This window comes from Drosophila melanogaster, chromosome 2R (assembly GCF_000001215.4).
Source record: "Drosophila melanogaster chromosome 2R".
Taxonomy (NCBI): Eukaryota; Metazoa; Arthropoda; class Insecta; order Diptera; family Drosophilidae; genus Drosophila; species Drosophila melanogaster.
Genome location: NT_033778.4, coordinates 17,420,126 through 17,445,105, shown reverse-complemented (window position 1 = coordinate 17,445,105; position 24,980 = coordinate 17,420,126). Strand labels below are relative to the sequence as shown.

At 45.0% G+C, this 24,980-nt stretch overlaps 7 protein-coding genes across 13 annotated transcripts; 3 read left to right on the top strand and 4 right to left on the bottom strand.

The window, feature by feature from the left end:
• The first annotated feature begins 167 nt into the window (after positions 1-167).
• Positions 168-12,933, top strand: EDTP (Egg-derived tyrosine phosphatase). Of its 2 annotated transcripts, none has more exons than NM_079046.3 (6): positions 168-770; positions 10,131-10,981; positions 11,048-11,686; positions 11,772-11,915; positions 11,976-12,332; positions 12,398-12,933. In NM_079046.3, the coding sequence occupies exons 1-6, from the start codon at positions 654-656 to the stop codon at positions 12,531-12,533; spliced, it is 2,244 nt and encodes a 747-aa protein (NP_523770.2). In that variant the 5' UTR covers positions 168-653; the 3' UTR covers positions 12,534-12,933. The 2 variants fall into 2 exon arrangements, with proteins under 2 accessions (NP_523770.2, NP_995873.2); NM_206151.2 differs by having other exon boundaries at positions 11,751-11,915.
• CG18467 (uncharacterized protein) lies at positions 2,623-4,809 on the bottom strand. The gene is made up of 4 exons (NM_137367.3): positions 4,352-4,809; positions 4,231-4,292; positions 3,489-3,619; positions 2,623-3,433 (listed from the first exon to the last, which is right to left on the bottom strand). Exons 3-4 carry the CDS (start codon positions 3,589-3,591, stop codon positions 2,823-2,825), a joined length of 714 nt encoding a protein of 237 aa, NP_611211.3. The 5' UTR covers positions 3,592-3,619; positions 4,231-4,292; positions 4,352-4,809; the 3' UTR covers positions 2,623-2,822.
• On the bottom strand, positions 12,887-14,074 carry Lhr (Lethal hybrid rescue). The gene has a single exon (NM_137366.4). The coding sequence runs from the start codon at positions 13,944-13,946 to the stop codon at positions 12,942-12,944; it is 1,005 nt and encodes a 334-aa protein (NP_611210.3). The 5' UTR covers positions 13,947-14,074; the 3' UTR covers positions 12,887-12,941.
• Positions 14,075-14,142: 68 nt separating this feature from the next.
• Bap55 (Brahma associated protein 55kD) lies at positions 14,143-15,753 on the top strand. The gene is made up of 3 exons (NM_137365.4): positions 14,143-14,464; positions 14,544-15,386; positions 15,446-15,753. Exons 1-3 carry the CDS (start codon positions 14,266-14,268, stop codon positions 15,679-15,681), a joined length of 1,278 nt encoding a protein of 425 aa, NP_611209.1. The 5' UTR covers positions 14,143-14,265; the 3' UTR covers positions 15,682-15,753.
• A 37-nt stretch (positions 15,754-15,790) lies between these two features.
• On the bottom strand, positions 15,791-17,311 carry Mtap (Methylthioadenosine phosphorylase). 3 transcript variants are annotated; one of them, NM_137364.4, is made up of 3 exons: positions 17,013-17,153; positions 16,163-16,942; positions 15,791-16,103 (listed from the first exon to the last, which is right to left on the bottom strand). In NM_137364.4, exons 1-3 carry the CDS (start codon positions 17,061-17,063, stop codon positions 16,065-16,067), a joined length of 870 nt encoding a protein of 289 aa, NP_611208.1. In that variant the 5' UTR covers positions 17,064-17,153; the 3' UTR covers positions 15,791-16,064. The 3 variants fall into 2 exon arrangements, with proteins under 3 accessions (NP_001286525.1, NP_611208.1, NP_001261049.1); NM_001299596.1 differs by having other exon boundaries at positions 17,013-17,311.
• A 283-nt stretch (positions 17,312-17,594) lies between these two features.
• On the top strand, positions 17,595-19,436 carry CG6550 (uncharacterized protein). Its single transcript, NM_137363.4, has 2 exons — positions 17,595-18,674; positions 18,735-19,436. Exons 1-2 carry the CDS (start codon positions 17,685-17,687, stop codon positions 19,401-19,403), a joined length of 1,659 nt encoding a protein of 552 aa, NP_611207.1. The 5' UTR covers positions 17,595-17,684; the 3' UTR covers positions 19,404-19,436.
• Positions 19,427-24,699, bottom strand: l(2)k01209 (lethal (2) k01209). Of its 4 annotated transcripts, NM_166225.3 has the most exons (8): positions 24,533-24,699; positions 23,160-23,658; positions 21,143-21,450; positions 20,972-21,078; positions 20,601-20,908; positions 20,347-20,533; positions 19,694-20,287; positions 19,427-19,636 (listed from the first exon to the last, which is right to left on the bottom strand). In NM_166225.3, exons 2-8 carry the CDS (start codon positions 23,417-23,419, stop codon positions 19,520-19,522), a joined length of 1,881 nt encoding a protein of 626 aa, NP_725673.2. In that variant the 5' UTR covers positions 23,420-23,658; positions 24,533-24,699; the 3' UTR covers positions 19,427-19,519. The 4 variants fall into 4 exon arrangements, with proteins under 4 accessions (NP_725673.2, NP_725672.2, NP_611206.3 ...); NM_166224.3 differs by having other exon boundaries at positions 23,160-24,699; NM_137362.4 differs by lacking the exon at positions 23,160-23,658.
• Between the last annotated feature and the right edge of the window lie 281 nt (positions 24,700-24,980).

The window sequence follows — 24,980 nt, the reverse complement described above, 5'->3', positions numbered from 1 at the left end:
CTTTTTTGTAAGACAAAATGTAGAAATATTTCTGGCACCGTTGTTTCAAACCAGGGTTTGAGTCAACAATGCTGGCCCACCACTGGCAAGTACCAAACGATTACAGAAAACTTTTTCTAATCGATTAAGCATCGGGGGTCATCGATGTTTCTCCACCACTACAATTTCATGTTGTTTTTTTAGTCGCGGCTGTTTGACGTTTGTCGCTTTCCTCCGTTGCGAATATAATATATTACGTAGCTCATTTTTATACAAACGGAATTACGAGCGCAACGACGACAGCAACACTAGTAGCACTAATCGTAAGCGCAGGGGCCAAAAATTAAATTGCGTTTGCGGCCGCAAAGATTTGATGACGTCGCATACGCCGTCTTCTAGGGCGTAAAAAGCAAAGCAAAGCAAACAAACGCGAAAGCGAAACGTGTAAACGGCGTAGAAGCGATAAACGCGACTCAAATACGCAGCAGATAAAATACAATACGCGAGAAGAGAAAAGTCACGGGAAATATTGTTCATATTCGGCGTCTTTCTGCGAGCGTAAACGTGTGTGCGTGGGCTTGTGCTTTTGCCAGTGTCGTGTGTGTTAAGTGCCTGTGTGTGTGTGTGATTAAGAAGATATAAAGGAATATAACGGTAAATGCAGCGCCGCAAAAATGTGCAGCCTGACGCCAAACCACATGGTAAACGTAACGCAGCAGCACCTACACGATCTATTGGAAACTTTCGAAAAAAAGTCCTTCGAGGCGGCGGCCTTTGAGGAAGGGACGGCGGTAAGTTAACGGTACCAGTGTGTGCTTGTGTCTGTGACTGTGTGTGTGACATACATTTAGGCGCACGTGCACGTGCTGCCGCCGCAAAAACACGCAGACACACACACACCCATGCATGATATGCCTGTTGTGCTAGTGTGCGTGGCGCTTACACCGAGGACACGTCATAATGTCCTGTCCTCCTATTGCTCTTATTCTCTTCCCTTTCTTGCGCTCCTCTCCCTCGCCGTCTTCCTTCTGCCGCGCCCCGAAAATACTGAGCCACTCAAAATGGCTGCCATTAAGCTTCCTGCGAGGAAAATCGCATTTTCATGGCAATCAATAGGCGGTAAAACATGTCGTTTGAAGGACTTAATGGTTCGTTTTCTCAAAGAGCAGAATTAATCACGGGATAGCTTTTCCAATTTGGTAGTCAATCAAGGTTGTTACCTATAAGAGCACTAATCACTAATTAAAATATCTTTTTTAAATAAGATGAGCAATAAACGGTATTTTTGTATAATTTCTATTAACATACATTTTATGGTCCTAATATTATTTAATTTAATTGATTTTTCTATTCCGTTTCTTAGCAAATTTTTAATTAATTGATAAGAATTAAATATTAAGTTTCAGCTTTCAGAGTTCCTTATCGAGTTGCATTCATTTTGATTATTAAATCAATTTCAACTAGGAAATCCCGAGTAAGCAGGTTTTCCGAAACCGGAAACTTCCTAATGGCTTTTGTTCTCGAATTGCCATTGAAACTCAATATCCCACTAAGCTGTGCTAAGCGATAATTAAAAGCCTAACAACGGCCTTTTTAGGCCCGCCCCTGACCCACGCATAAATGTGCATTTTCTTTCCACGACACGCACTCGAATTCAACTTTTGTCTTTTGCCTTCAGCTCATCCCCTTGCACCCGTTCATCCATTTTACCCCCCTCGAATGTCACGCACGCCTTTTAAATAGTCCAGTGTGTAATGCCATCTTATCGCCCGCTTAACCGGCAATAACACAGAATAACAATTGTAATGGCAACTTGGCAACAGCCGCTGCTCATTTGCATGCCAGTGCTGGTGAATATATTTAAGCCAAATCCCCGAGCCAGGCTGCCTGGAAACAGAGCGAGGAAAGCCAAGTGGGAACTTGGCACGTAACTCACGTTTCCGCGACGATCTTACATCGGTTTGTTCAGCTGCAATCGGCACATAAATATGTACATACATACATACATATGTGCATACTTACTTGTGAATGTTTAACCGCTACCGCAAACTTTGTTGCAAACGTATGTTTTTATCAAACAATGGCTAGGTCTTATCACCAACCAGGGCGCCAACCTTCGATTTGATTTTCCACAAGTATTTTCCTATTCCTTATCTATCTGCCAGCTATTCGAAGGCACAAACAAAACGCTGCTACTGCCCCTTGATACAAAGCATTGCATTTTTGATGGGGTGCAAAGGGTGAATTATGTGTGCGCTTCTCTCTCACTTGTTTATTTCCCAGTCTCCTCGGGGTTCAGGGTTAAGTTTAGCCACACCGATTAGATTAGGCGTTCGCCCAGCCAAAGTCACAATACCTAAGCAAATGACGTAGGCAGGCGATGAGGTTTATAGCTTACAGAGAACGTATGTAAGAACCATTAAATGGGTTAAATATACGAGCTAATAAGGTCAAAATGGCATTTAAATTGCAGCTAAAGATAATATTGCTACCTGAAATATATTTGGAAATCTTTAAATTGAAATTGAAGAGCTTTCCAAATTCATAAGTTTTACTCCTCGTCTTATCGCAGCAACCAAAAACAAGCAATCCTCTTAAAAGGACTCAGAAAAAAATCGAGTGAATAATAAGATTGAGTTTGCTCCAATTTACATCAAGACATGGAAATATTTAATATTCAACATCCATCAAAAAAAATTACACTTATTTATGTTGGTTCACCACAAAAAAAAATACATTTATATATGTAGATTTGCTAAAAAAAAAAAATCAACGTACATTTAAAAAGTTTCGCAGTAGACGCCGACCGACAATCGTTGGACAATTATTGTATGCTTATGGACTTAGAAACCCTGGAAACTCCGGCGGAACTCTTCCTCGAAATCCGCGTGGCCAAGATCAAGCTTGTGGTAGTCGGTGAATCCCTCGCGATCCAGCTTGGCCTGGGCCCAAAGGATTAGCTTGATGAGGAACATCATTCTTGGCTCCATGGGCTCCTCTTTGCTCTTACTCTCATCCTCGTGGCAGCGTAACATGGCTGCATTCATTTCACCGGCCACCTTTTGGCGATATGAGTAGTACATCAGCTCCCCGTAGGGACTGTATTCCGGCCGATCGAAGGCCAGCAGACCCATGGTCCGCTCCACTTCGTGGTAGTGACTTGGATCGACCTTGGAAAAGCCCGCTGCCTTGCTCTGGGCAAACTTCAAGGCCTTCTCCATCTTCTGATCCCTGATCATCTCGATCAGGCGCAACTGTTGCATGTGAAAAAATACATAGTTGTCGGTCTCGAAGAGCCGTGGATAGATCCGTGTGGCCAGGTCCATGGCGTACTTGACCTGACCCACACGCACGGCATCCTGAATCCTTAAACGATCCCCGATGGTGTCCATGTGTGGACCCGGCTTCACAGACGCCTCGGTCATGAAACGCTTGGCGGCCTCTTGATATCCCTCTAAATTTGAAGTTATGTACTTCAGTTAGGGGGGAAGCATACTAGTGAGGCTCACCTGTAACCAGATAGTTCATCACCAGGCGATTCAGGTCCGCCTGCCGGCACTGGAAGCTCATCATCCGATGGGGCCACGAAGTGGATGGTCTATACTCGGCCATTCTCAATTTTTATAGTTTGATTTAGGTACTGAAAATTGAAACATAGGTAAACATGCAAATTGACATTAGTCCTGCTTTACTTCCTTAGTTCTTTAATTATTTCTCGTTTTTATCTATCTACTAATTGTAAACATGTTCTTTCCATTTATGTGAAGACATTAGAAAGCTGTCGAGTTTTGTCTTCTTTGTTTTATTGATTCCCACACATTTTGTTGCCATATAGGAAAGTTCCGCTGATGATCATCTATTAACAATGTGCTGATCATTATATCACTTTTGTTTTCAGCGAGTGAGTTACACATCATTTTTGCGCATTGGTTGTACGTACTATCGCCAACTGATTTATTTTTATGGCCTGGCATTGAAAACTGTTGCAGTTGCGAGTGTGTATTGGGATTTGCATTTGTATTAAGTATCTGCGCGGGTGGGGTGGACCATCTGTCTGCTCGTGTGGGCGCCAAAAAGTCAATCCCTGGCCAAGCAGAGAAATGCCAGAAATAGCAGGGAAGGCTTTTTCTTCATAAATATCTCACTTTCGTAAACATTTTTTGTCCGCGCGTCTTGCCGTGTGTTTGCCGTTTTTTGTTGTTTTTATTTTTATATATTTTATTTGTTTATTTGCACAGTGTTAAAACCCACCTGTTGTTGTTTTTGTTGCTGCTTTCGTTGTCAATCAAAGATTGTTGCAAAAATTTCACCTGCTGAAAACGAAGAAAAGGCTGAAATGATTTTGCAATACAATGGAATATGGAAAACGTACTCTGTTGTATGTATTGTTTTGGATGGCTAGCGATGGCTAGCTGCAGTTTTTCTTCTATTTTCTTTTTGGCAACAATCGGCTTAATCCAAACCAATTGGACCAAAAATGGCCGCGTTGCGAGCGCTGCCTTTGGCGCCTGCTGGAACACTACTCTGGTCCCAGGAGCTGCAGGACCTGGACTGCAGCTACTCCTCCGCATTAATGTGTATCCCGCCTGGAGCCTTCCAGTCTGCAGCTCGCTTCCAGTTCGGAGATTGCACTCGTTTTGGGGGTTGCAACCAGTTCCAGGAACAGTGGAGACACCGTATGACAAACGCCGGTGTACGGAGCATTGAGTGTTGGACCCTTCTGGTCGGTCCTGCTCGCCTGCTGTTGTTGGCAGCAGTCTGTGCCGTGGCCACGCCCCCGTCAAACGGCAGCTTCCCACCACCGCCCCCGGAAACGGATGCAGCTGCGCTGCAAGCCGTGCGGCGTCATTTGTGTGGGCGCTTTGGAAAATGCGGCACAGGCGCGCAGGAATCGCCGGAAGAGCGGAAGTGCGACGCCTTCCAGCGCAACAATTGCAACCAAAGTTGGGTACTGTGGGATAAGTTCGAACAAAATGGGTCAAATATGAGGAATCTATGAGCAATAGAGTTTATGTTGCGCCTTATCAGTCGAAGATTTCAGGATCAATAAGCTTTTAAAAGCTATTTATTGTTTCCTAAAATTATTATTATATCTAAACGTTGAAAAATATATAAAAAGTACATTGAAATTGACAAGGCTAACGCGTTTTTGGTGATTGATTTTTAATGTATACATTATGGTAGCTCGTCAAGCATGCCAAAAATAATTATTTGATGACCTCAGTGTGTAGAGTTGGGAAATGAGAACTGCCATGAATTGTGGGTCAATGATTGTTTATTTATATCAATTATAAAGAAATATAGAAATATAAAATTGTTCAAACTTTTTGTTCCATTTGTTCCACTTTTCTAAAGAGCGCCTGTTAAGATACTCCCACTGTGCGACTTGGCACGACTTGGCACCCTGCACCCTTTTATGACAGCCTGTTGCACGTTGAACTTTGCTCCCACGCGTTTGGATGCTCCTCCCCGCGCCGCCCCCTTTGTAGGCAGTGTGTGTGTGTGTGTGTGCAAAGTGTGTTCGATGATGGCCAGCTGTTTGCTGCAAGGTGCGTGGGTCGCACCACAGACACTTGTGCCAGGAACGCAGGAGTGGAAGTAATCGCCCCCTTGAAGGGAATGGCCAGACGGGAGGAGTGTCTAGCGGAGTGGAGGGGAAGATGCATCTCCGCATACCCGCATCTGTAGCAGTGCGAGCAGCTGCGTTTCCAACATTTATCGGGGATGCAGCAGCAGCTTTTCGGGCGCATGTCCACAATGAAGAGAGCCGGCGAGTTCGATTTGATTAAGGGCCACTCCGATAAAGGGGTTCCAATGCTTCCAGTTACATGCTCATATATATGAACATATGTGTGAATGGATATGGCTCCGCCAGTCGAAGTGCAGTAAGTCGAATCACCCTGGTGCGGAACTCCTTGCGCATTCCGGACTAACTGCCTAGCATCCGGACCCACCATGCAAGCATGATTAGAAGAAGGGCACAACTCGGCATCGCCGTGTTCGCTACTACTCCTTCGATTTTCCAGCTACGCGTGGTTTCGGATGCTGCCGATTTTTAGCCACCAACTTGACATTCATGCTCGCCTGTTCGCTAACAGATAAAATCGATAATGTGCGAAATGGCAATGCCGCTTTACTCAAATATTTGGTGAGAGTTCGGATTCAGATTCGGATTCGTTACGTTGGTTGGGGGATCGGACTTCGTTTGGTTATGACCTAAGCATAAAATATAGGGGATGTTGGCTGAAGGCAAAACGAATTATTTAGTTGTGTGCTTGATTTACAAAGCGCCAACAGGAGCGCAGAAATTTTATTCTACTTATTGATTTTAATTTGTGGTAGTGCTGGATTAAAGCACTGGGAAAAATGTAACCCACATTAAACCCAAGTGTTGCCTTATTTGTATGAGTTAATATATGATTAGTGTAATATTTTCGGATGTAATAGAACTTCATATCGTTTCTGCTAGCCCATGCTGGCATTGCCAAACTGAATCGATTATTCAGATGACCTTCTTTTCGCATCACAGTGAATTGTCTGATGGGAAGCCAGAAAGCGTGAAAAGCGATCGGCGCCTGGCGGAACTCAGTTCTGTTTGTGGCAACTAGTGTGGGCGGGGAAAATCTCTTCCTGGCTGGCTGGCGAATAAATTAAGCAAATGATAAATAGATTTCTGAAACAACCCTGCCTCGTACTCATTATTCGTAACGCCCACTTACTGCGCTCAATTATTGTCATTGCGAAGTGTTTGAAGTGCTTTCAGGCGTTTGTTTGGCAAGCAAAAATCATTTAGCTCTTCAGGGCGGCAAAAAACTCCTCCATTGGATACATCTTCTTCGCATATTATCCACAAAGCGGTTTCAATGCCTTTCGAAAGTTGCCCCACACACTGTCAAGTGTTTTTCTATACCCGTGGTGATAATTATGTACATCTTAAAGAAATAAATGCAAGTTAACTGCACCGGCAATTTGCATACTAAAAGTTCATTAATATCCACAATCGATGTGGATGATGTTGCATAAATTAAAAGAAATGCTAGTCGTTAACGTAAAGATTAGTTGAAATTATAAAAGTTGTGGTTAAAAGTTTTAGCATATTATTTTCAATTCAGTCATTTACATACATATGCGTCGTAATAAACCTTAAAATATTTATTTTACAATGCACAATGTAAACAATGCCTTGTTTTTGGTTGCTTTATGTTGGAAAAGAAAGGCATTGTTTATACTTATATAGATAAATATGTTTATTTATTTAACTTATAATAAACCCAACCGAACTGTACTGCTTATGGCAGTTCCTTGATTTGGAACCTGATCCCAACGCCAACTCAGAGTTTGAAACGTGGGCGCAACTTGTTTTCATATCGGGGGGGTCTTTGAACGCCGACGAAAACAACACGCTGCACATTTTAAAGCGCAAGCATAAATCATGTAAACAAGAACAACGAGAATCAAAGGCGGAACTCCCCTCTCTGTCGCAGTCATTTTGGGTGTGGTCAGTGGCCCCAGTTTAATGCCACTGAATAATTCATTCAAGAAAAGCCATTTCCCTGTCGCCGGCGGATTGATGAATATGCATCGTGTGGCCAGCACCGAGGCCTCCTTCAGTTTTTCAGGTTATTTGGCAAAAAAAAAACCACACAAGACAAGAGTCAGAGCAGGAGCTCAAGAGTCAGCTTATACAGTAAACATAACTTAAGGCGGAATATGACATGAAAATACGTATTAAAAATAAGTGGTAGCTTGGTTGAAGTAGTTGTTGGTCTGAATAGTTTTATTCATTTATACAATGTTGCAACTCAATGGTGTTTACTTGACTACTTTCCATTACGTTCCCCTGAGGAAAGTGCAGCTCCGTTAATGTCACAGTTAAAGAAGTCGTACTGTACTTAATGGGCGACCTCTCCACCCTTTTCTTTTGCTGATTCCCTGTGCTTGGTCGAGTTGGTTCGGTTCGGTTGGTGGTTTTCTCGGTTCGATTGCACACGAGTGCGACTACGATTATTTTCAGCTGTGCGGTTTCTTACCGCTGTTGTTCAGTTTTTTCTTTCTTTCTTCTCTCTTTTTTTTAATTTTTGTAAGCTTTTCTGCTTTATTTTCTGTTCGGTTCCATTTTTCAAGAGAGAGCGAAGAAAAGTGTGTCGCACTCTGCAGCTTCTGCTGCATTTCTGGTGGCCCAGCATCGGCAGAGTCTTTAAAATCCGGGTTTGTGAGGCGAGCTTGGGTTCCGAGCCAGCCTTTCGGTTTGAGTTTCACTATTTGGGTCAGCGATGATGAAAGCGCCAGCGCCGTTCGTGATGTTGATGATGACGATGGGGCTTAATGATCACCACGCTCGCAAACTATTTTCCGCGCTGTAACTAAACGAGCGCGCGTCTGTTTGTTGTTTTTAAGTTTTACAGCGCCTTTGGAACAGGCGCTCAGTTTTTCAAGCAGCGCTGCTGCACTTACAGTTGCACTTGCTCGCTTACAATGAAAAAACGACAGCGGCAGCAAAAGCAACGAAACAACGGCAACAGAAGCAGTGGGCAAGCAGTTCAATGCACACAACAACAGTAGCCACCCGTACATGTGTGCATGTGTGACTTGACTGCTTTGTAACGGCAGCTTCTCCGACTTGGAGCGCACTCACACTCAAACACTCACTCGCGCATCGGCCATCGATGGGGCTTATATTTTCTTTCCGACAGTCCCATCTCTCTCACACTCATCACCTCGCCTGCTCCCGCTCGCATCATCTGTCAAACAGTGCTGCCGAAAGTAGCTGCATGGAACCTCAAAAGTAGCTAAACTCTTTTAAGACTAGCTTTGGCATTTCGAGCTTTGATATTTGCTATTTTTATTTATTATTATTATTATTTTGATCCGTAGATCCATTTTTCACCTTCGTATTAATAGTTCAACCGCTAAAACAGTGAACGCATTTATCATTAAATTAATTTCCAACACTGTAAGCCAAATACTCGATTAAATTGTAATCAATAAGTATTTAATAAATAGTAAAGCAATAGTAGTTTTGTACTGATGTGTTTTATCTTAAACCTATCGTTATGCAATTCAAAAATGCTAAAAATACAATAAAAGCACCATAAAAAGCGATTGGCTTTTGCGTGTTTCCGTCGGCGTTTTTCTTGGTAATTGTAATTGCGTTTTAGTTGTTTTGCTCGTTCGCTTCGCACTGCGCACTTGTGTGCAGTAGTTTTGAGTCCCCACACACAGACACACATGCGCCCCACTAAGTTTTCATCGGGTTTGTTTTGCTCGCTGCTTCGCTTTTGTTGTTGCCAATTTTTGCGCAGCTACGGCGGTCTTCGTCTTTTTATAGTTTTTGTTTTTCTCTCCTCCATTTGTTTTGCACATTTCTCTCTGTGAGCTAGAAACCTGTTTTCCCAAGGTGTTTGTTTTTGCACGAGTCGTTTTATTTTGAGGCTATATTATTATTGTGCTTTTATCTAGTCGCAGTTGTTTGTCTGGGACAGCTGGCTGGGGGCCACGCCCCCATTCGCCGCCACCGCCCCCTTGCTCGCCTTTCCTTCTATTTTTAGCCAGTCGCCTAAACAACCTTTAGAATTCTTTTTGATTAGCACACAAAATACGTATTATTTTGTTTCTTATGAATTGGTTATACTTGTTGTGAATTTATTACTGTATCTCGATGGTTAATTGGCGTTGTAACTTGGCCATTACCCCCCTTAGCTTATCTGTTTTAACCCTTGAGCGGCAGATAGCAACCAGTCGAAGCCGAACGATCCAGATTCCAGTTCTCCTACCCTGGTAGCGTCCAAGTTCCATTGAACTCGGGTTAGGAATGTCTATATAGTATATGTATACACACATTGCGAATGCATGAAAACCAGTTGCACTCCGCGTTCTAATCTCGCTGTCCATTAAGAAGCGTCTCCGGCATCGCTGATTTATGCAAACCATTGACTTTACACACTGCCCGTCAAATACTTAATGTTTACCCGAAGTGAATGGGTACTAAGGTCATTCGTAAATGGATCCCATTTGTGGCAAGAAAAGTTGCACAACTTTATTCAAACGATTATTTTACCACATAATCCTTACCTATTACATCTACTTTTAGCATATATGTATTATATTAACTCCCTATTCATGGTATCCTGATCTTTTTCCTTTCCTTTTAGGAGTACGACATCTCCAAAAAATGCGAATACCTGTTTAAGCTCGACTACAGCCTAATTGAGCTGGATAATACGAACGGATTGCTCAGTCCGCGATATCCTGGCCGAATACTCATCCCGGAATATGAGCACGGGCACATGGCCAAGACGCTGGTACCGGGAAATGGACTCTTCGGGCAAGTTGGTGGGGGAGTGGGAGGTGGAGGCTCCTCGGGAACAACCGCCACTGCCACGCCTCTGAACAGCAGTGCAGGAAGCACCGGAAGTGAGGGTGTGGGCATCCAAGCCTTTGTGACCTTTGCCAATCCCCTGCAGACGCAACAACAGCATCCGCTCCAGCAACAATATCCCTCGCAGCAGATGCATCCCCTCCACGCGCAATATCCCTCCCAGCAGCCACATCCACTCCAGCAGCAGCAGCAGCAGCCATCGCAACAGCAACCACAAAATACGATATACGAGGATCAGTATGATATCCAGCGAATGCGGGAATTGGTAACGATGGCCAAATATGCGAGATGCCGTCAAAGATTCGCCGTGCCTGTGATTATGTATCGCGGAAAGTACATATGCCGCTCTGCCACGCTATCCGTCATGCCAGAAACCTACGGCCGAAAAGTGGTGGACTATGCCTACGACTGCCTGAGTGGCGGCAATTACACCGCGCCAAACGGAGAAGAGAACGATGCTGACTCCACGGACGAGTCGCTGATCACCCACATGCACGACCAGGCGCAGTCGCAGTTCAGCTACGACGAAGTCATCAAGAGTGACATCCAGCTGCTGCATACGCTCAATGTCTCAACCATTGTGGACCTCATGGTCGAAAACCGCAAAATCAAATACTTCATGGCGTGAGTACACTTTAAGATACCGAGTACAAAACAAAAACTGACCACCTGTTTTTTTTGTTCTTTTAGCGTTTCCTCGTCAGAGAAAGCGGATCCCAACAAGCACTATAAGAGCTTTAACCTTCTATCCCTGCCGTATCCGGGCTGTGAGTTCTTCAAAAAGTTCCGGGACAATAATTACATGGCTCGCAACCTGCACTACAACTGGAAGCAAACGTTCAACGATGCGAATATCAACATTCCCAACATGGGACCCGCTGCGGATATCGATGTGGCGTGGTCGGAGTACCGGGATTGGGATCTGGTGGCAATCACCCAAAACTATTTGAGAGCTACACTGAAATACGTGCAAGAGGAAAACTCCGGCCTGCTGATTCACTGCATCAGCGGTTGGGATCGCACGCCACTGTTTGTCTCCTTGGTCAGGCTGTCTCTGTGGGCAGATGGACTCATCCATCAGTCGCTGAACGCCATGCAAATGGCCTATTTCACACTGGCCTACGACTGGTACCTGTTTGGCCATCAACTTCCCGATCGCCTGAAACGAGGCGAAGACATCATGTTCTTCTGCTTCCACGTGCTGAAGTTTATCACGGACGAGGAGTTCAGCATTGTGGAGCACCGCAAGCGCACCAAGACATCCAGCAGCAGCGGCAGTAGTGTAATAGTAATCAAATCCGATTGCTGCGACGATGAACCGCTCAAGGAGTGAGTATAGCCAAAGACACTAGAATTATAGCCAAGTATTGTAAATGAACAGTACCATTATCAGTCCATTTACTTTGAATTGCAGAGACTACATCCTTTCGTTCGATCAAGATAGCAACGACAGCTACTCAAACTGTTCCAACTGTGATATGTCCATAACAGATAACTTCTATGCCACGACGCCGGCGCAAGTCAATCCGTTGACCAGCAGGTCGCCAAATCCGAAGAGGTTGAACAGCTGAATACTAAAATTAGAAACCTGACTAACTGTGAACTCAACTTGTTTTAGATCTAGAACCAGCCCCATTTCAGTGCCCGGATCAAATGCGCGGCAAAGACAGGAGTCTACATCGTCCAATGGTAGCTGGCAGGTGGTTACCGACACGGGTTCAATTGACTCCATGATGAACGGCAGCTACATGATGCGCTTTGTGGCGCAACAGGCAGCCGATGGTGGCGGCTCCTCAAACATTCCTTTATGCAATGGCGGCAATGGTTACCACTGCAGCATCAATGCAGCATCGAGTGGCAGTGGGAGCGGAAGTGGTAGCAGTATCAGTAACGGCAGCTCGACGCACGGTTTCGCAAACGGTTCCTCCAAAGACGTAGGCGGCAGCACTATGGCCAGCAAGCAATGCATCAACTTGTAAGTTGTAGTCTGATTATTCGACAGCAAATACATAATGACATAATTTTGTTTTACAATTGGAGACGAAAGCAACGCCTGAATGCAGTGCGCGCCATTTTTATACAAGCCTACGGCAAGACGATTGGACTGAAATTCAAGGAGGGCTCATCCATGAACCTGGCCACGTTCATTGGGAACCTGGCGGACCAACTGTTTTGAGAAAGGATTAGCAGCTATGACCGTTTGTTAGATTTCATCAACATTGTTTGTTTCTTGTTAAGTGCTACGCTTTCAACCAACGACTGTATTTATAGACCTGTTAAATTGCGTTCTTTAGTATCTGTTGACGATTGTGTAGTGTAACGGATTACTGATTACCGATAAGCATCGAAAGAACCAGGCGATCGTAGGCAACGAGCAAACAAAATCCTGTCGTCCTTCTGCCCCGGCTAAACCGCTCTCCTGTTCTCTAGGTTCTCCCGCTCCTTGTTTGTTTAGTTATTAGTTCTTCGAGAATGCAAAGCAAGTGAAATATAAAATGCTATTTGGATTATACAATAGTTTTAAGTTGTAATTTATAGTAATGTATTTTTTAATAAACTTATGTGCATTTTATACGAAAGAAAGTCATGTTCTCAGCGTAGGCCGCCTTGAGCGCCGTATTCTAGCTAAGGGTAAATAATCATCAATTTCCACTCGCTTCAGCCGGATGCGACACCTTTTAATGTAGTATTTCGCGCTTTTAAGAGGAACGAAGCGTGGTGTTTCTATCGGTCGTTCGTCACATTTTGTTGTATCTTTAATTTTAGGTTCAATAGCTGTTTCTATTTTGATTTTGACATCATTTGATCCTTTGCAAGCATTATTATATCTGATTCTTTTATTGGCACTTGCGACATTGGGTCTTATTTTGTGTGGGCTAATGCCGAATCTGTCCATGGCCGGACTGAGTAAATTGTCTGCTGGGAGCTCTTTCACCCGTATCGCTTTAAGAAATTCGTCGTATTCGCTCTGAACCGTCTCCAGGTCCTTAGGACCCAGCTTTCGAGTAGCTTTCTCTTGGCGCTCTTGCTCCAGGATGAGGGCGAGGACCTCCACTTCTAAATGCCGGCGTTCCGCTTGCGCCATAGATTTCACGAAAGGCAACTGACTGAGAAGAAACTCCTGACACTTGGTTTTCGGCACATCCGCCGGATTCGGGGCTTGCATGCGAATGTGCACATCGTGCATCACCCGCCACAGAGGTTCAGGGATTTGCCCTTTGGAACCGGCCAAGGCTCTGACCAGCGGGCGCAGCTTCACCCAACGCAGCTTCAGTTCACTTACGGAGAACGGAGTACTCAGCTCAACGTGCTCGTAGCTTTGGTTAAAGGACTTGGCCAGCTGATCCCAACCCCAGGAGTCGTAGTCAACGTCCATTTTGGGCTCCACCTGCGGGATGATAAGGAAGGGATACCGGGCGAGCATCTCCATGAGCAGCAAGTCGTTTAAAACAATCTGGCCGCTGATGTTGGTGTTTGATATGTTAATCTCCAAATGGGGAACAGTGGAATGGATCACCGTTTCCTCGGCGCTGTCGGTACTCATTTTAATATTTTTCGCACTGTGTTTCTCCAACGTTCTACAACACATTTGTGTACTAATTCATCCGTATGTTTTAATATACCACTTAACGGTAATTTCTTTAATAAAATCTATGTTTTTAGAATCCGAGTTTTAATTTGTGTTTGCTAACTAATAGCGATGGAAATTGTTTGAGAACAGCAATCGATAGGTAAGCGACCAAAGCGATAGGTAGGAAAATATTTGGCTTAAACAATCGATAACTTATCAGACCATCTCCAGCGAGGAAGAAGCGTCGTGAAAAAAGCCGCAAAATATACACAGACGGAAGTATTTTCGCGAATTACTTGAACACAACGTGCGAAAAAAATAATCGGAACGCCCCAATATGAGTGGCGGCACCATGCTATATGGCGGCGACGAGATCGGCGCCCTGGTCTTCGATCCTGGACATCATTCCTTGCGAGTGGGCTACGCACAGGAGGATTCGCCCAAGGCGGAGATACCCTCGGTTGTGGGGATTGGAGCAGCTCCAGAGACCAATCTCGATCCGGAAACTAAAACAGACAACAATGCCACGCCAAATAGTTAGTTTCTACATCGCCTTTATTTAGTTTATGGCTTTTAAAAACCCGGAAAAACCGGCAATCCCTACCCCTACTCTAGATGCTGACCAGCGCAAGTTCTATGTGGACACCAACTACGTGACCGTTCCCCGTTCCAATATGGAGGTGCAGACCTATATGAAAGACGGCATGATTGACAACTGGGACCTGTTTGAGAAGGTTATTGATTATGCCTACGCCAATGTCATTCAGTCGGAGCCGGAATACCATCCCGTGCTCTTTTCCGAGGCATCGTGGAATGTCCGCAACAACCGCGAGAAGCTAACCGAGCTTATGTTCGAGAAGTACAATGTTCCAGCCTTCTTTCTGGTAAAGAACGCCGTTCTGGCTGCCTTCTCCAGCGGGCGGGCCACCGCTTTGGTTGTCGATAGTGGAGCCACCCACACCTCGGCCGTTCCCGTCCATGAGGGCTATGTCCTATCCCAGGCGGTGGTTAAGTCACCCCTGGGTGGAGACTTCCTTTCACGACAGTGCCGCCAGCATCTGGAGAAGCACGGCATTGATCTGTCGCCGGTATACAAGATTGCCTCCAAAGACGTTGTTAAGGAGCGCGACAACGGACGCTTCACGCTGCGCAAACTGCCAGAGAACCTAACTCAGTCGTGGCAAAACTACATGTTGCAGCTCATGATGCAAGACTTTCAGATGAATGTGCTGCAGGTCCTAGAAAATCCGTTCGACGAACGGGTTGCTGCTCAAATCCCGACGGTACACTATGAGTTTCCTAATGGTTATCATCAGGACTTTGGCTCTGAGCGGTTCAAGATAGCCGAGAGTCTCTTTGACAATGCAATGCTGGGAGCTGGCCAATTGGCGTCCACCAGTGTGGGCATGTGTGATGCGGATGTGCGGCTGTCACTTTTCGGCTCAGTTGTCGTTACTGGTATGAATTTTCCCTAGGTTTTAAAACTAATTACTTATACCTTAATATTTTGCTCTTAGGTGGCAATACCCTTCTGCAAGGCTTTCCGGAGCGCCTAAATCGCGATCTCCAGCTGCGTGCCCCCTCAAATACGCGCCTAAAAATGATTTCTGCCAATGGCAGCGTGGAGCGAAGATTTGGAGCCTGGATTGGCGGCTCTATTCTAGCCAGCATAGGTACTTTCCAACAGATGTGGATATCGTCGCAGGAGTACGAAGAGGCCGGCAAGAGCCAAGTCGAGCGGAAGTGTCCGTAAGGACAGCGCAATCGAATTCCAATTTTAATTTTAAAGACGCAACTCTATGTAATAATATAAATGTGAAATGTGAAAAGTGTCCCATTATTCAGAAGACATCTGAGCGTTTGTTTAGGAATAGATTGCATTTGATTACGGAAATGTTTTTAGTTACACACATATGTATATATTTACTGCGACGCTGACGCGGACGTTACAGTTTCACATTTCAATGGAGTTTTCACCGGCTGCCTTTTGTCTTTCGGATCTAATTCGTACGTAATGGATATGGAGTGAACTCTGGGTCCTCGCTTTTTGTGGAACTGTTGATAGAGCGGTGGCACATAAATCTTGCGGCGAATCAGCGTCTCTTCTGTTATTTCGTGGCAAAGTTTTATAAATCGTCACATGGCTCCAGACATTGTGTTGTTGCAAACGCATTGCTATGGGCGGAACACATGATGAACTTAGTTTTAAATGATGTTTATCTCGGCTCACTCACCTTGGCATTTAGTATGTCCTCCGACCAGTCCTCCTTGGCAATTCGACCAACAGCGTTGACCAGAATCTTCTTCACCTTAATTACGTTCTCGGCAAAAGTACGGAGGACATCCTGCACGTTGACACCCTCGCAACCCATGCGCCAGCAGTCGTAGTCCGTGGCAATGGCCACCGACCCGTAAAGTAGGCCAGCCTCCTTGGCTAGCACCACTTCTGGACACGTGGTCATGTTTATGAGGTCCCCGCCCCACTGACGGAACATGTGGCTCTCCGAGCGAGAGGAGAAGCGCGGACCCTCAATAGTCACAATGGTGGCCTTATCGTGGGCGGGAATCTCCAGCTCCTTGGCCGCCTGAAGCAGAATGTTGCGGGTGCGTTCGCTGAATGCCGGAAACATGGGCAGGTGGCAAACACCACGTGGACTTTGTGCCTTGCCATCGTAGAAGGTCTGAAGGCGTTTAGTAGTCCTGTCGATAAAGTCGTGTGGAACAACCAGGTTGCCCGGCTTGATTTCCTCGCGCAACGATCCACATGCCGTGGAGACAATTAAGTGGGTGCAGCCCACATCGCGTAGAGCCCAGATGTTGGCCCGGTAGTTAACATTGGAGGGCATGATGTCGTGCTTGCGTCCATGACGCGCCAGGAGTACGCACTGTACTCCATTGATCTCGCCTTCAATCAATGCATCAGACGGTTCTCCGTAGGGCGTCTCCACCACACGTTCCTGCCGCTGTTCCAGGATATCTGGGTCGTCAAGCCCCGAACCGCCAATAATACCAATCTGTGGGTTATTTATAGTTTGGCATTGAACAAAATGGGGTGCTTAATTTTTGGACGGACTACGAACTCACCTTGACCGGAAGCGGGTCCAGATTGGTGTCTTTACATTTAATCGTAATCATGGCTAGCGGAGGATTGTGCTTTTACAAGCTGCTGTTGCGGCAGTCTGGAGCAGAGTAGAATGTTCCCGCTGATAGCGTACTGATAACTGTGTGTCTACACGGTAGGGTGCATAAGCCGCAAAAGCTCGGGCATATTGAAATGACACTCAGCACGTCGTCGTGGGTGTGTAATTATGGTAATTGAATTATGTTTGCAAAATTTTGATTTTAAATCTTATAATAATAGTTATGACAAATTAATATTTATAATTATTCATTTTAGAACAAAACTAATCATTTGATAAAGAATCAAATCAATCAAAATTAAACTAACAAAGCCCTTCTAATTATATTTATTACAACTTATATCCATATCAGTTCCGAATAAAGAAAATAGGAAATTGGAACATGGAATAAATTATTTATTGTATCATTTATATAACAAACTTAATTTGTATGCTTATTTTGTAGGGTGTCTAAATGTGACAGCCGACCCTGTTATCGAGCCGTTAGTCGGGTACCCTACCCGTATGCACTTCACAACACTGCCTGAAGTGAAGAAGAAGAAATCTGAATGTAAACAGCTGGAAGTGCGGCACATGTGTTTTGGCATAGAATCTAAAACAAGGAGAAGGAAAAACAATGTACCACCTTGGACAGGATCTGCCAGGCAACGATGTGGATGATATAGAGGATCTGATATCCGCCGATGATGTCAAGCCGCGTGAGCGCTACGAAAACAAAAAAACCGTTACGGTTCGGGCCAAGAAACGATCCCAAATTCGACTTGAATCTCAAGAGGAGGAGGAAAAGCCGAAGCCCACGATCCACGAGAGTGTCATACCCGGCACCCAGAAAGTTTTTGTGAAAACATGGGGCTGCGCCCACAACAATTCGGACTCGGAGTACATGGCCGGGCAGTTGGCTGCCTACGGATATAGATTGAGTGGAAAGGAGGAGGCGGATCTGTGGCTGCTCAATAGCTGCACGGTTAAGAATCCTTCGGAGGACACTTTCCGCAACGAGATTGAGTCGGGAATGCGAAATGGCAAGCACGTCGTGGTTGCCGGTTGCGTTCCCCAGGGAGCTCCCAAATCGGACTATCTGAACGGTCTTTCCGTAATCGGTGTCCAGCAAATCGACCGAGTGGTGGAGGTCGTTGAAGAGACCCTCAAGGGTCACAGTGTCCAGCTGTTGCAAAACAAAAAGAAGGTCCATGGTCGGCGGGTAGCTGGAGCACCACTCTCATTACCCAAAGTCCGCAAAAATCCATTAATAGAAATCATATCCATCAACTCTGGATGCCTAAATCAATGTACCTACTGCAAGACTAAACACGCCCGCGGTGACTTGGCCAGCTATCCCCCGGAGGAGGTTGTAGAGCGCGCCCGCCAATCGTTTGCTGAAGGCTGCTGCGAGATCTGGCTTACTTCCGAGGATACAGGAGCTTATGGTCGAGATATTGGAAGCTCATTGCCGGAATTGCTCTGGCAACTGGTGGAAGTGATCCCCGAGCACTGCATGTTGCGTGTAGGCATGACCAATCCACCGTATATACTGGAGCATCTCGAGGAAGTGGCCAACGTCTTGCAGCACCCGAGAGTCTACTCCTTTTTACATGTTCCTGTACAGGTAAGGATCGAGTGTAATATATATAAATATTTTTCGATAGTCAATTATTTCTTTTTATAGAGTGGTAGTGACTCTGTGCTGGGCGAGATGAAACGAGAGTACTGTCGGCAGGACTTTGAGCACGTTGTGGATTTCTTAAGGGAACGAGTTCCCGGTGTCACGATTGCCACGGATATAATTTGTGGTTTCCCAACAGAGACAGAAGACGATTTCGAGGAGACGATGACCCTTTGCGCCAAATATCGCTTTCCCAGTCTGTTCATCAATCAGTTCTTCCCTCGTCCGGGCACACCAGCTGCTAAGATGGATCGCATCCCCGCAAACCTGGTGAAGAAACGAACTAAACGTCTCACGGATCTCTTCTACAGCTATGAACCCTATGCGGACAGAGTGGGTGAAATATACACCGTCTTGGTCACAGAAGTTTCACACGACAAGCTCCATTACGTGGGCCACAACAAGAGCTACGAGCAAGTACTGCTGCCCATGCGGGATAACCTTCTTGGTACTCGTGTCCATGTGCGAATTACCAGTGCGAGCAAGTTTAGCATGGTGGGAGAAATTTTAGACGACGAACGCGATTGGACGAGGTGTGCAAAAAATCAGGAGTTACCAAACGTTCAAGTGCAAACCAGGAGTCGGGAAAGACTAATCCAACGCTATTTTGGCATCGCTTTGGTGTTGGGAAGTCTTGCTTTCCTCATACAGCTTGTAGTTCGACTCTTATAGCCACATCAATAAAACATCTCGTTCCAAATTCATAATTTAAGTAACGTTTTGAACTTAACCTAAGATACATTAGAAACTTGATGGTTCCATATAGGTATGGATTGGCCCAGATCTCCTTAGTACTCATCAGAGGGTTCCGTGCCAAAGTAGCGATCGCCAAAGTTACCAATGCCGGGTATAACATAAAACTTACTATTAATCTCCGGATCCAGAGCGGAAGTAACAATTTTCACCTACATAAAGAAGAACATAAATAAATGCCGGCTTTTGGAATTTAGTGTCAATCTCACCTTTGGGAAGGCATAGGCAATGGAGTGCACACCGATCTCAGCCATCAAAAGCGAGGCCAAGATAATGTTGTCCTCGGGTACATCGTGATCCAGCAGCACCCGAATGGCCATCATGGCCGCTGCTCCTGTGGCCACGGTGGCATCCATTAGTATCACCTTGTAGTCTTTTATGTCTTTAGGCAGCCTCAGGTAGTAAAGCTCCGGCTCGCCGGTCTTAAGATTGGTCTGGATGAGGATCTTTCCGATGCGAATGTCCTTGCACACATCACAAACGGCTTGTTCCATTGTTTCACCAGCTCGGAGAATTGAGACGCCGCATATTTTTCGCGATTCCATACGCTTGCCCTCGTAAAGGACACCTTGTGGAGTCTCCACTGTTGTTTTCTTAAAGGGAAATAAGCTTAGCGCATATTCAATGACTAGCCGTATCAGGCGCTTTGAGTAAAAAATAAACTCATCGCGGGACGTATTTCGGCAACGGATGAACGTGTGCAGGCCCTTTATTTGGGGCGTGGGATGCAGCAAGTGCAGAGAATGTGGCATTGGCTGGTCCTTGTAGGAGTTGGCCAGAGTTTCGCGCAGCTTAAATCCGCGCTGGAAGACAGACAGACAAATTAACAAGGTGAACAGCACCGCAAGCAGGCAATTCATACCAGTTGCAGCTGTGTGTGCACGTGCTGAACAATGAGATGGATGGCCACCTTGTTGTCGCCTCCACGAGGAACAATGATATCTGCATGGGCCATTGTTGGAGCTATGTAATTGCAATAGGAGGGCTTAACCATATTAAGGTATTGCTTCAGCACGCCCTTGAGGTCTCGTCCGCGCTGAGAGATGTCCCTAAAATTGAACAATTGATAACAAAATATGATAATCAAGGTAGGCAGAGCCGAGAACCATCACATACCTTCTTAACCGCCTGGCCAGACGAATATCGGGATCTGTGTCCACAAATATCTTCATGTCTAGCAATTTAAGTACTTCAGGACTATGAAAGGTAAGAATACCCTCGAAGATGATCACATTGGCCCCGTACATGGTTTTCGTTTGGCTCTCACGACCATGTGTCACAAAATTATAGACAGGAACTTCCACCTTTCGGCCCTCCTTCAGCTTGGTGAGCACGTCCAGCAGCAGCTCGATGTCGAAGGCATCCGGGTGATCGAAGTTATATTCGTTGATCAGGGCCTGCTCATGCTGTTTCTCATTAAGGATCTACAGGATTAACATAATGAATTCAGTCAATGTATTTCGTCAACTAAATTATAATTCTCCAACCTTGTAGAAACAGTCCATGGACAACAGTGTTACCCATGGAACGTCTAGGCTTTCGATGATTTTCTCAGCCACTGTGGTCTTGCCAGAGGCACTACCGCCGCAGATTCCTGAAGGAAATTAAGCACATTAGAGAGACTAGAAAGATTTGTTTTTTGGGAGTGATGTGTTTACCTATGACGAAGGGCTCCACCTGTTGCCCAGCACAATTGTACCACGGCGGTCGTCCGGCCGTGTAGATCGTGCGGTTATTTGCGCGTATGATGCATTCGGACGGATTCGCTGTGGTGGTCTGGTTGCCAATGGATGTGGTTCGCTGTCTCCTACCGGAACGTTTAAGAGGCGAATCCAACGATGCTTTAGCAGGCACTGTGGTGGGCGAGGCCGGACAGCAGTTGAGATCCCCGGGCAAGCCATTGCTTAGGTCGGCATACGGATCCACATAGAGTTGCTCTGTGACATCCGAGAGTGAACGGTCATCGCTGCAAATAGTACGTATATAGATTAGTTGGCGATTATCAAGTTCTACACTCCCACCATTTAACGATGACGTTAGCCACAAGTAAAATAATTGGAATTCAGTGATTAGCCATGAGATAACATTTTTATCACCTAGCACTGATTAATTTCATAATAATTTTAAATATTTTGATATGTACGAAAGAGTAGATTACAGAACGTGTTAGTGAAATTTCTACCATGCCGTACCAGCTATTGCAATGCAAGCTTAAAGCTATAAGTTCAAGGATGCAGTATACTCACTGACCTACTCTACTTTAACAGCCCCCATCTGCACACGTATTGACACCCACACAAACGCGAGAAACCAGGCATATCGTCGACGTAAAATTAATCTACTGCTCAATATGTTCTATAAATAGACAAGTTACTTGAGGCCTTAATTGAATGTGATAGAAGATAACATCGTTACGTATTATCAGGTTAATTCTTATATGGCTTTCAATGAGAACAGCTAATACGTTACATTTACAGCTCCCTTTATAAATCACGTTGGTATAGCAAAAGTATTGCAGGAATATGCAGTAATATGATATGGGAATATTTGTGATTTGGCATGAAATACGATATGATCATGATGGGTTGATATCTAATACTAGTAAGTAATATCTAGAAAGAAGTTGGCCGTTAAAACAATAATAATAGACAATAACTAGGGCCAAGTACATGCAAAAACACTCATCATACAATTCTGGGAAGATTTCAAAAATAAGAAAACAGGGGCCGGCAGACAAAGCAACGCTAGACGTATCCATTTATCGAATGCTGCGTAGGCGCGTTCGTTGCACTCATTCTTTCCGCCTTTCTCTGTATCTTCTGCTCTTCATTTGCGTACCAAAATGAAATTCACCACACGGAAAGAAAAAACTGAGGATATATTTTTTTAGAATTCTGCAGAAGGTCAAAAAATGTTGTCAAAATTTTAGAACAATATTTATCATAACATAAAAACGATAAATATTAAAATAAGTTTGGGGTACTTGTGATAAAATGTAAATTTAGAAGAATCAAAAATGTTTCATTTTTCTCTCAGTGTGGGGCCAACAATCTGGTGACGCCACAGACGAGATTCCTCCGCATATTTTTAGTTTTTGCACACCAACAAAAGAAGCGAGAGATGAGCGCTTGCCACGTGTGCCGTGCTCTTCCCAAAAAAGGAACCAACAGGTTATGGCCTTCCAGGCGGGTGGGACAAGGACGGCAAGCGGGAGTTTCCTGGCGAGGGAGATGCAGGACATTGGGAGCCAAAGGGAGGCTAAGGGAACTGGAAATGGCAAACGTGGCTCATGTGTGTTGTTGTGATCGCTGCCATGTTGAAGAATCGAGAGAGCACTTGCTGACGCTATCATCGTTTCACCATTTGTTGTTACTTGCCGCGCGGCAGACTCAATAAACAATGTTAAACACAGCAAGCGTTAATTAAACACTGAGAATAGAAAGAGACGTCGCGAAACGGGAGACTGGACAAACAAGCGCAGCACCAAAACAATTAGAATGGCGGTAAATAACACACACAACAGAAACAACAAAAAGCACTCAAATACAAACACACACACACAAATATGCCTCTCTACAAATGAATGTACAAACATACATATATGAACGTCTGGTATGTAAAATGGGACTTCGATTGGTTTTTACGTTAAGAAATGGGGAAAATGCAATGAATTACATGTGACCATTGGTTTTGGCTGCTATAGCCTTAACCTTTGACTGCTGATGATGCTGTTGTTGTTGTTGCTGCTGCTGTTGATGTGGTTGCTGAAGTAGCTGTTGCTGCTGGTGGTTTGCGATGGTTAGTAAACCGGCGGATGCGGCTGCAAATGCTGAGTTCGCTTTTGCCCCTTTTGGAACATCGTTATTGCTACTATTAATGCTGTTGTTGTTGGTGTTGTGGCCCGACTTGCTGCACAAAAACGTGATGCTGCTCATTTTTAGCCCGATCCCGATCTGCCAGCGATTTTGAATCACTCAGTCCGTCGGCGTGGGCGTGAGAACTTGGATGTGGAGGCAGCAAGAACACAGCAACCGGCGATGCCAAGCCAAAATGGGTCACTCACTCACACAACGCTCACGCGAATCGCCGCCGGCGTGGATCACATGTGATTTAGAGTTTTTATTTCGTACGCAGCGATTCACCTTTTGCGTTGCGGCCAATATTTATTCGATAACTAATGAAAACAAAAAATTAAGCCAAAGGTGTAGCGAGAAGTGCGAGGTGAGCGGCGTTTGGGGATTGAATGACAAGAAAAAGTGTTAAGGCAGCTAAGGTTAAAAAGCTGCGCTGCGCTGCGGTTTCCTCTGCCGGCGTCGTCTCTGCATTGTTGTTGTCGCAAGCCTTCATAGAGGTGGGCATGTGGTACATGAGGTTTGGCGTGACACGACTCAGTCGAAGATGTGCTCTACATTTTAGCCAAATTTGCATAACAAATGTCTCTTTTACTTTTGTTAAGTGAAGGATATTTAATTTGTTAGAGAAAAAAATATTCTAATTTTTAGGCGCATAAAATCATAAAATATTTCACGCTACATATACTTATACACAAGTAATTTTTTATAGCATTCCACGGATCGCACCAAAGTTATTTTAATAATGTTTCTGTGGTATGAATATTATTTTTTCAAACTGCAACATTACAAGTTACTCGCTGACGCGCCCATCCCTAGCTTGTAACTGTTCTCGCAGGGTGTTCGCTTTGCCTTCTCTCTCACACTCTCTTCCGATCCGATGCAACCGGCGACTATATCGAAATTGAATTTATCACATGTTATGCGTTTGCACATGTAGTGGTGTTTGCGAACGCAGGCCCTATGCCATTTTCCCAGCATTTATTTATATTGCGTGATTAGAGGCCCCACGACGCACACATGTAAGTAGGTACGTACGTACATACGATGAATGACTTGGAGCACATGCTCTTTAGATATGTTTGTGCGCGGGTGTGTGTGTGAGTGTGTATCACATTCTAATGACTTCTGTTGGATTTTCACACTTTACTTTTGGCCGTGCGTGAATTAATGCGGCATTAAAAAGTCGTTCGTTACCTGTCGGAGCTAGCGGAACTCGATGGGTTGTAGAACTTGATTTGTTTCGTCTGGGTCACAGACATTTCGACAAGAGAATAGTGATTGCAGCAGCCAGTTGCAGCGATTAGAAAAAAACACGCGGTGATTTACTTCGTCGTGCCTCTCCCTCTCCGAGCAAGTGACTGATTCGTTTCTGAAGGCATTGCGTTGGAAAAACGTGCGCCGCCTTCGTATACATACATATGTATACATCTACCCGAGCTTGAATGGTCAAGTAAAGTGCTAATTGTCAGCTGGGGAAAGGCACTGGAGCGGAGGGACGCTCATTGCCTTGTTTATCTCCATTTGATGCTGTCATTGAGGCATTTATTTATATGTTTTGGGGCAATTCAATTCCATTCGCAAGGCGCTCAGCTGTTTGATTGGGGCGGCGACAGTGTTGCGAAGCGCTGTTGGCTGTTGGGTT

Bases quoted from the DNA above. Each gene is read 5' to 3' on its own strand.
- EDTP (NM_206151.2), top strand. From the start codon at position 654: ATGTGCAGCCTGACGCCAAACCACATGGTAAACGTAACGCAGCAGCAC. The intron at 10,982-11,047 runs GTGAGTACACTT...TTGTTCTTTTAG, and splicing joins AAAATCAAATACTTCATGGC to CGTTTCCTCGTCAGAGAAAG. The intron at 12,333-12,397 runs GTAAGTTGTAGT...TTACAATTGGAG, and splicing joins AGCAAGCAATGCATCAACTT to ACGAAAGCAACGCCTGAATG.
- CG18467 (NM_137367.3), bottom strand. From the start codon at position 3,591: ATGGCCGAGTATAGACCATCCACTTCGTGGCCCCATCGGATGATGAGC. The intron at 3,434-3,488 runs GTGAGCCTCACT...CTTCAAATTTAG, and splicing joins GATGAACTATCTGGTTACAG to AGGGATATCAAGAGGCCGCC.
- Lhr (NM_137366.4), bottom strand. From the start codon at position 13,946: ATGTGTTGTAGAACGTTGGAGAAACACAGTGCGAAAAATATTAAAATG.
- Bap55 (NM_137365.4), top strand. From the start codon at position 14,266: ATGAGTGGCGGCACCATGCTATATGGCGGCGACGAGATCGGCGCCCTG. The intron at 14,465-14,543 runs GTTAGTTTCTAC...CCCCTACTCTAG, and splicing joins CAACAATGCCACGCCAAATA to ATGCTGACCAGCGCAAGTTC. The intron at 15,387-15,445 runs GTATGAATTTTC...TTTTGCTCTTAG, and splicing joins CGGCTCAGTTGTCGTTACTG to GTGGCAATACCCTTCTGCAA.
- Mtap (NM_001299596.1), bottom strand. From the start codon at position 17,063: ATGATTACGATTAAATGTAAAGACACCAATCTGGACCCGCTTCCGGTC. The intron at 16,943-17,012 runs GTGAGTTCGTAG...AATAACCCACAG, and splicing joins TGGACCCGCTTCCGGTCAAG to ATTGGTATTATTGGCGGTTC. The intron at 16,104-16,162 runs GTGAGTGAGCCG...TTCCGCCCATAG, and splicing joins AGGACATACTAAATGCCAAG to CAATGCGTTTGCAACAACAC.
- CG6550 (NM_137363.4), top strand. From the start codon at position 17,685: ATGTACCACCTTGGACAGGATCTGCCAGGCAACGATGTGGATGATATA. The intron at 18,675-18,734 runs GTAAGGATCGAG...TTCTTTTTATAG, and splicing joins TTTTACATGTTCCTGTACAG to AGTGGTAGTGACTCTGTGCT.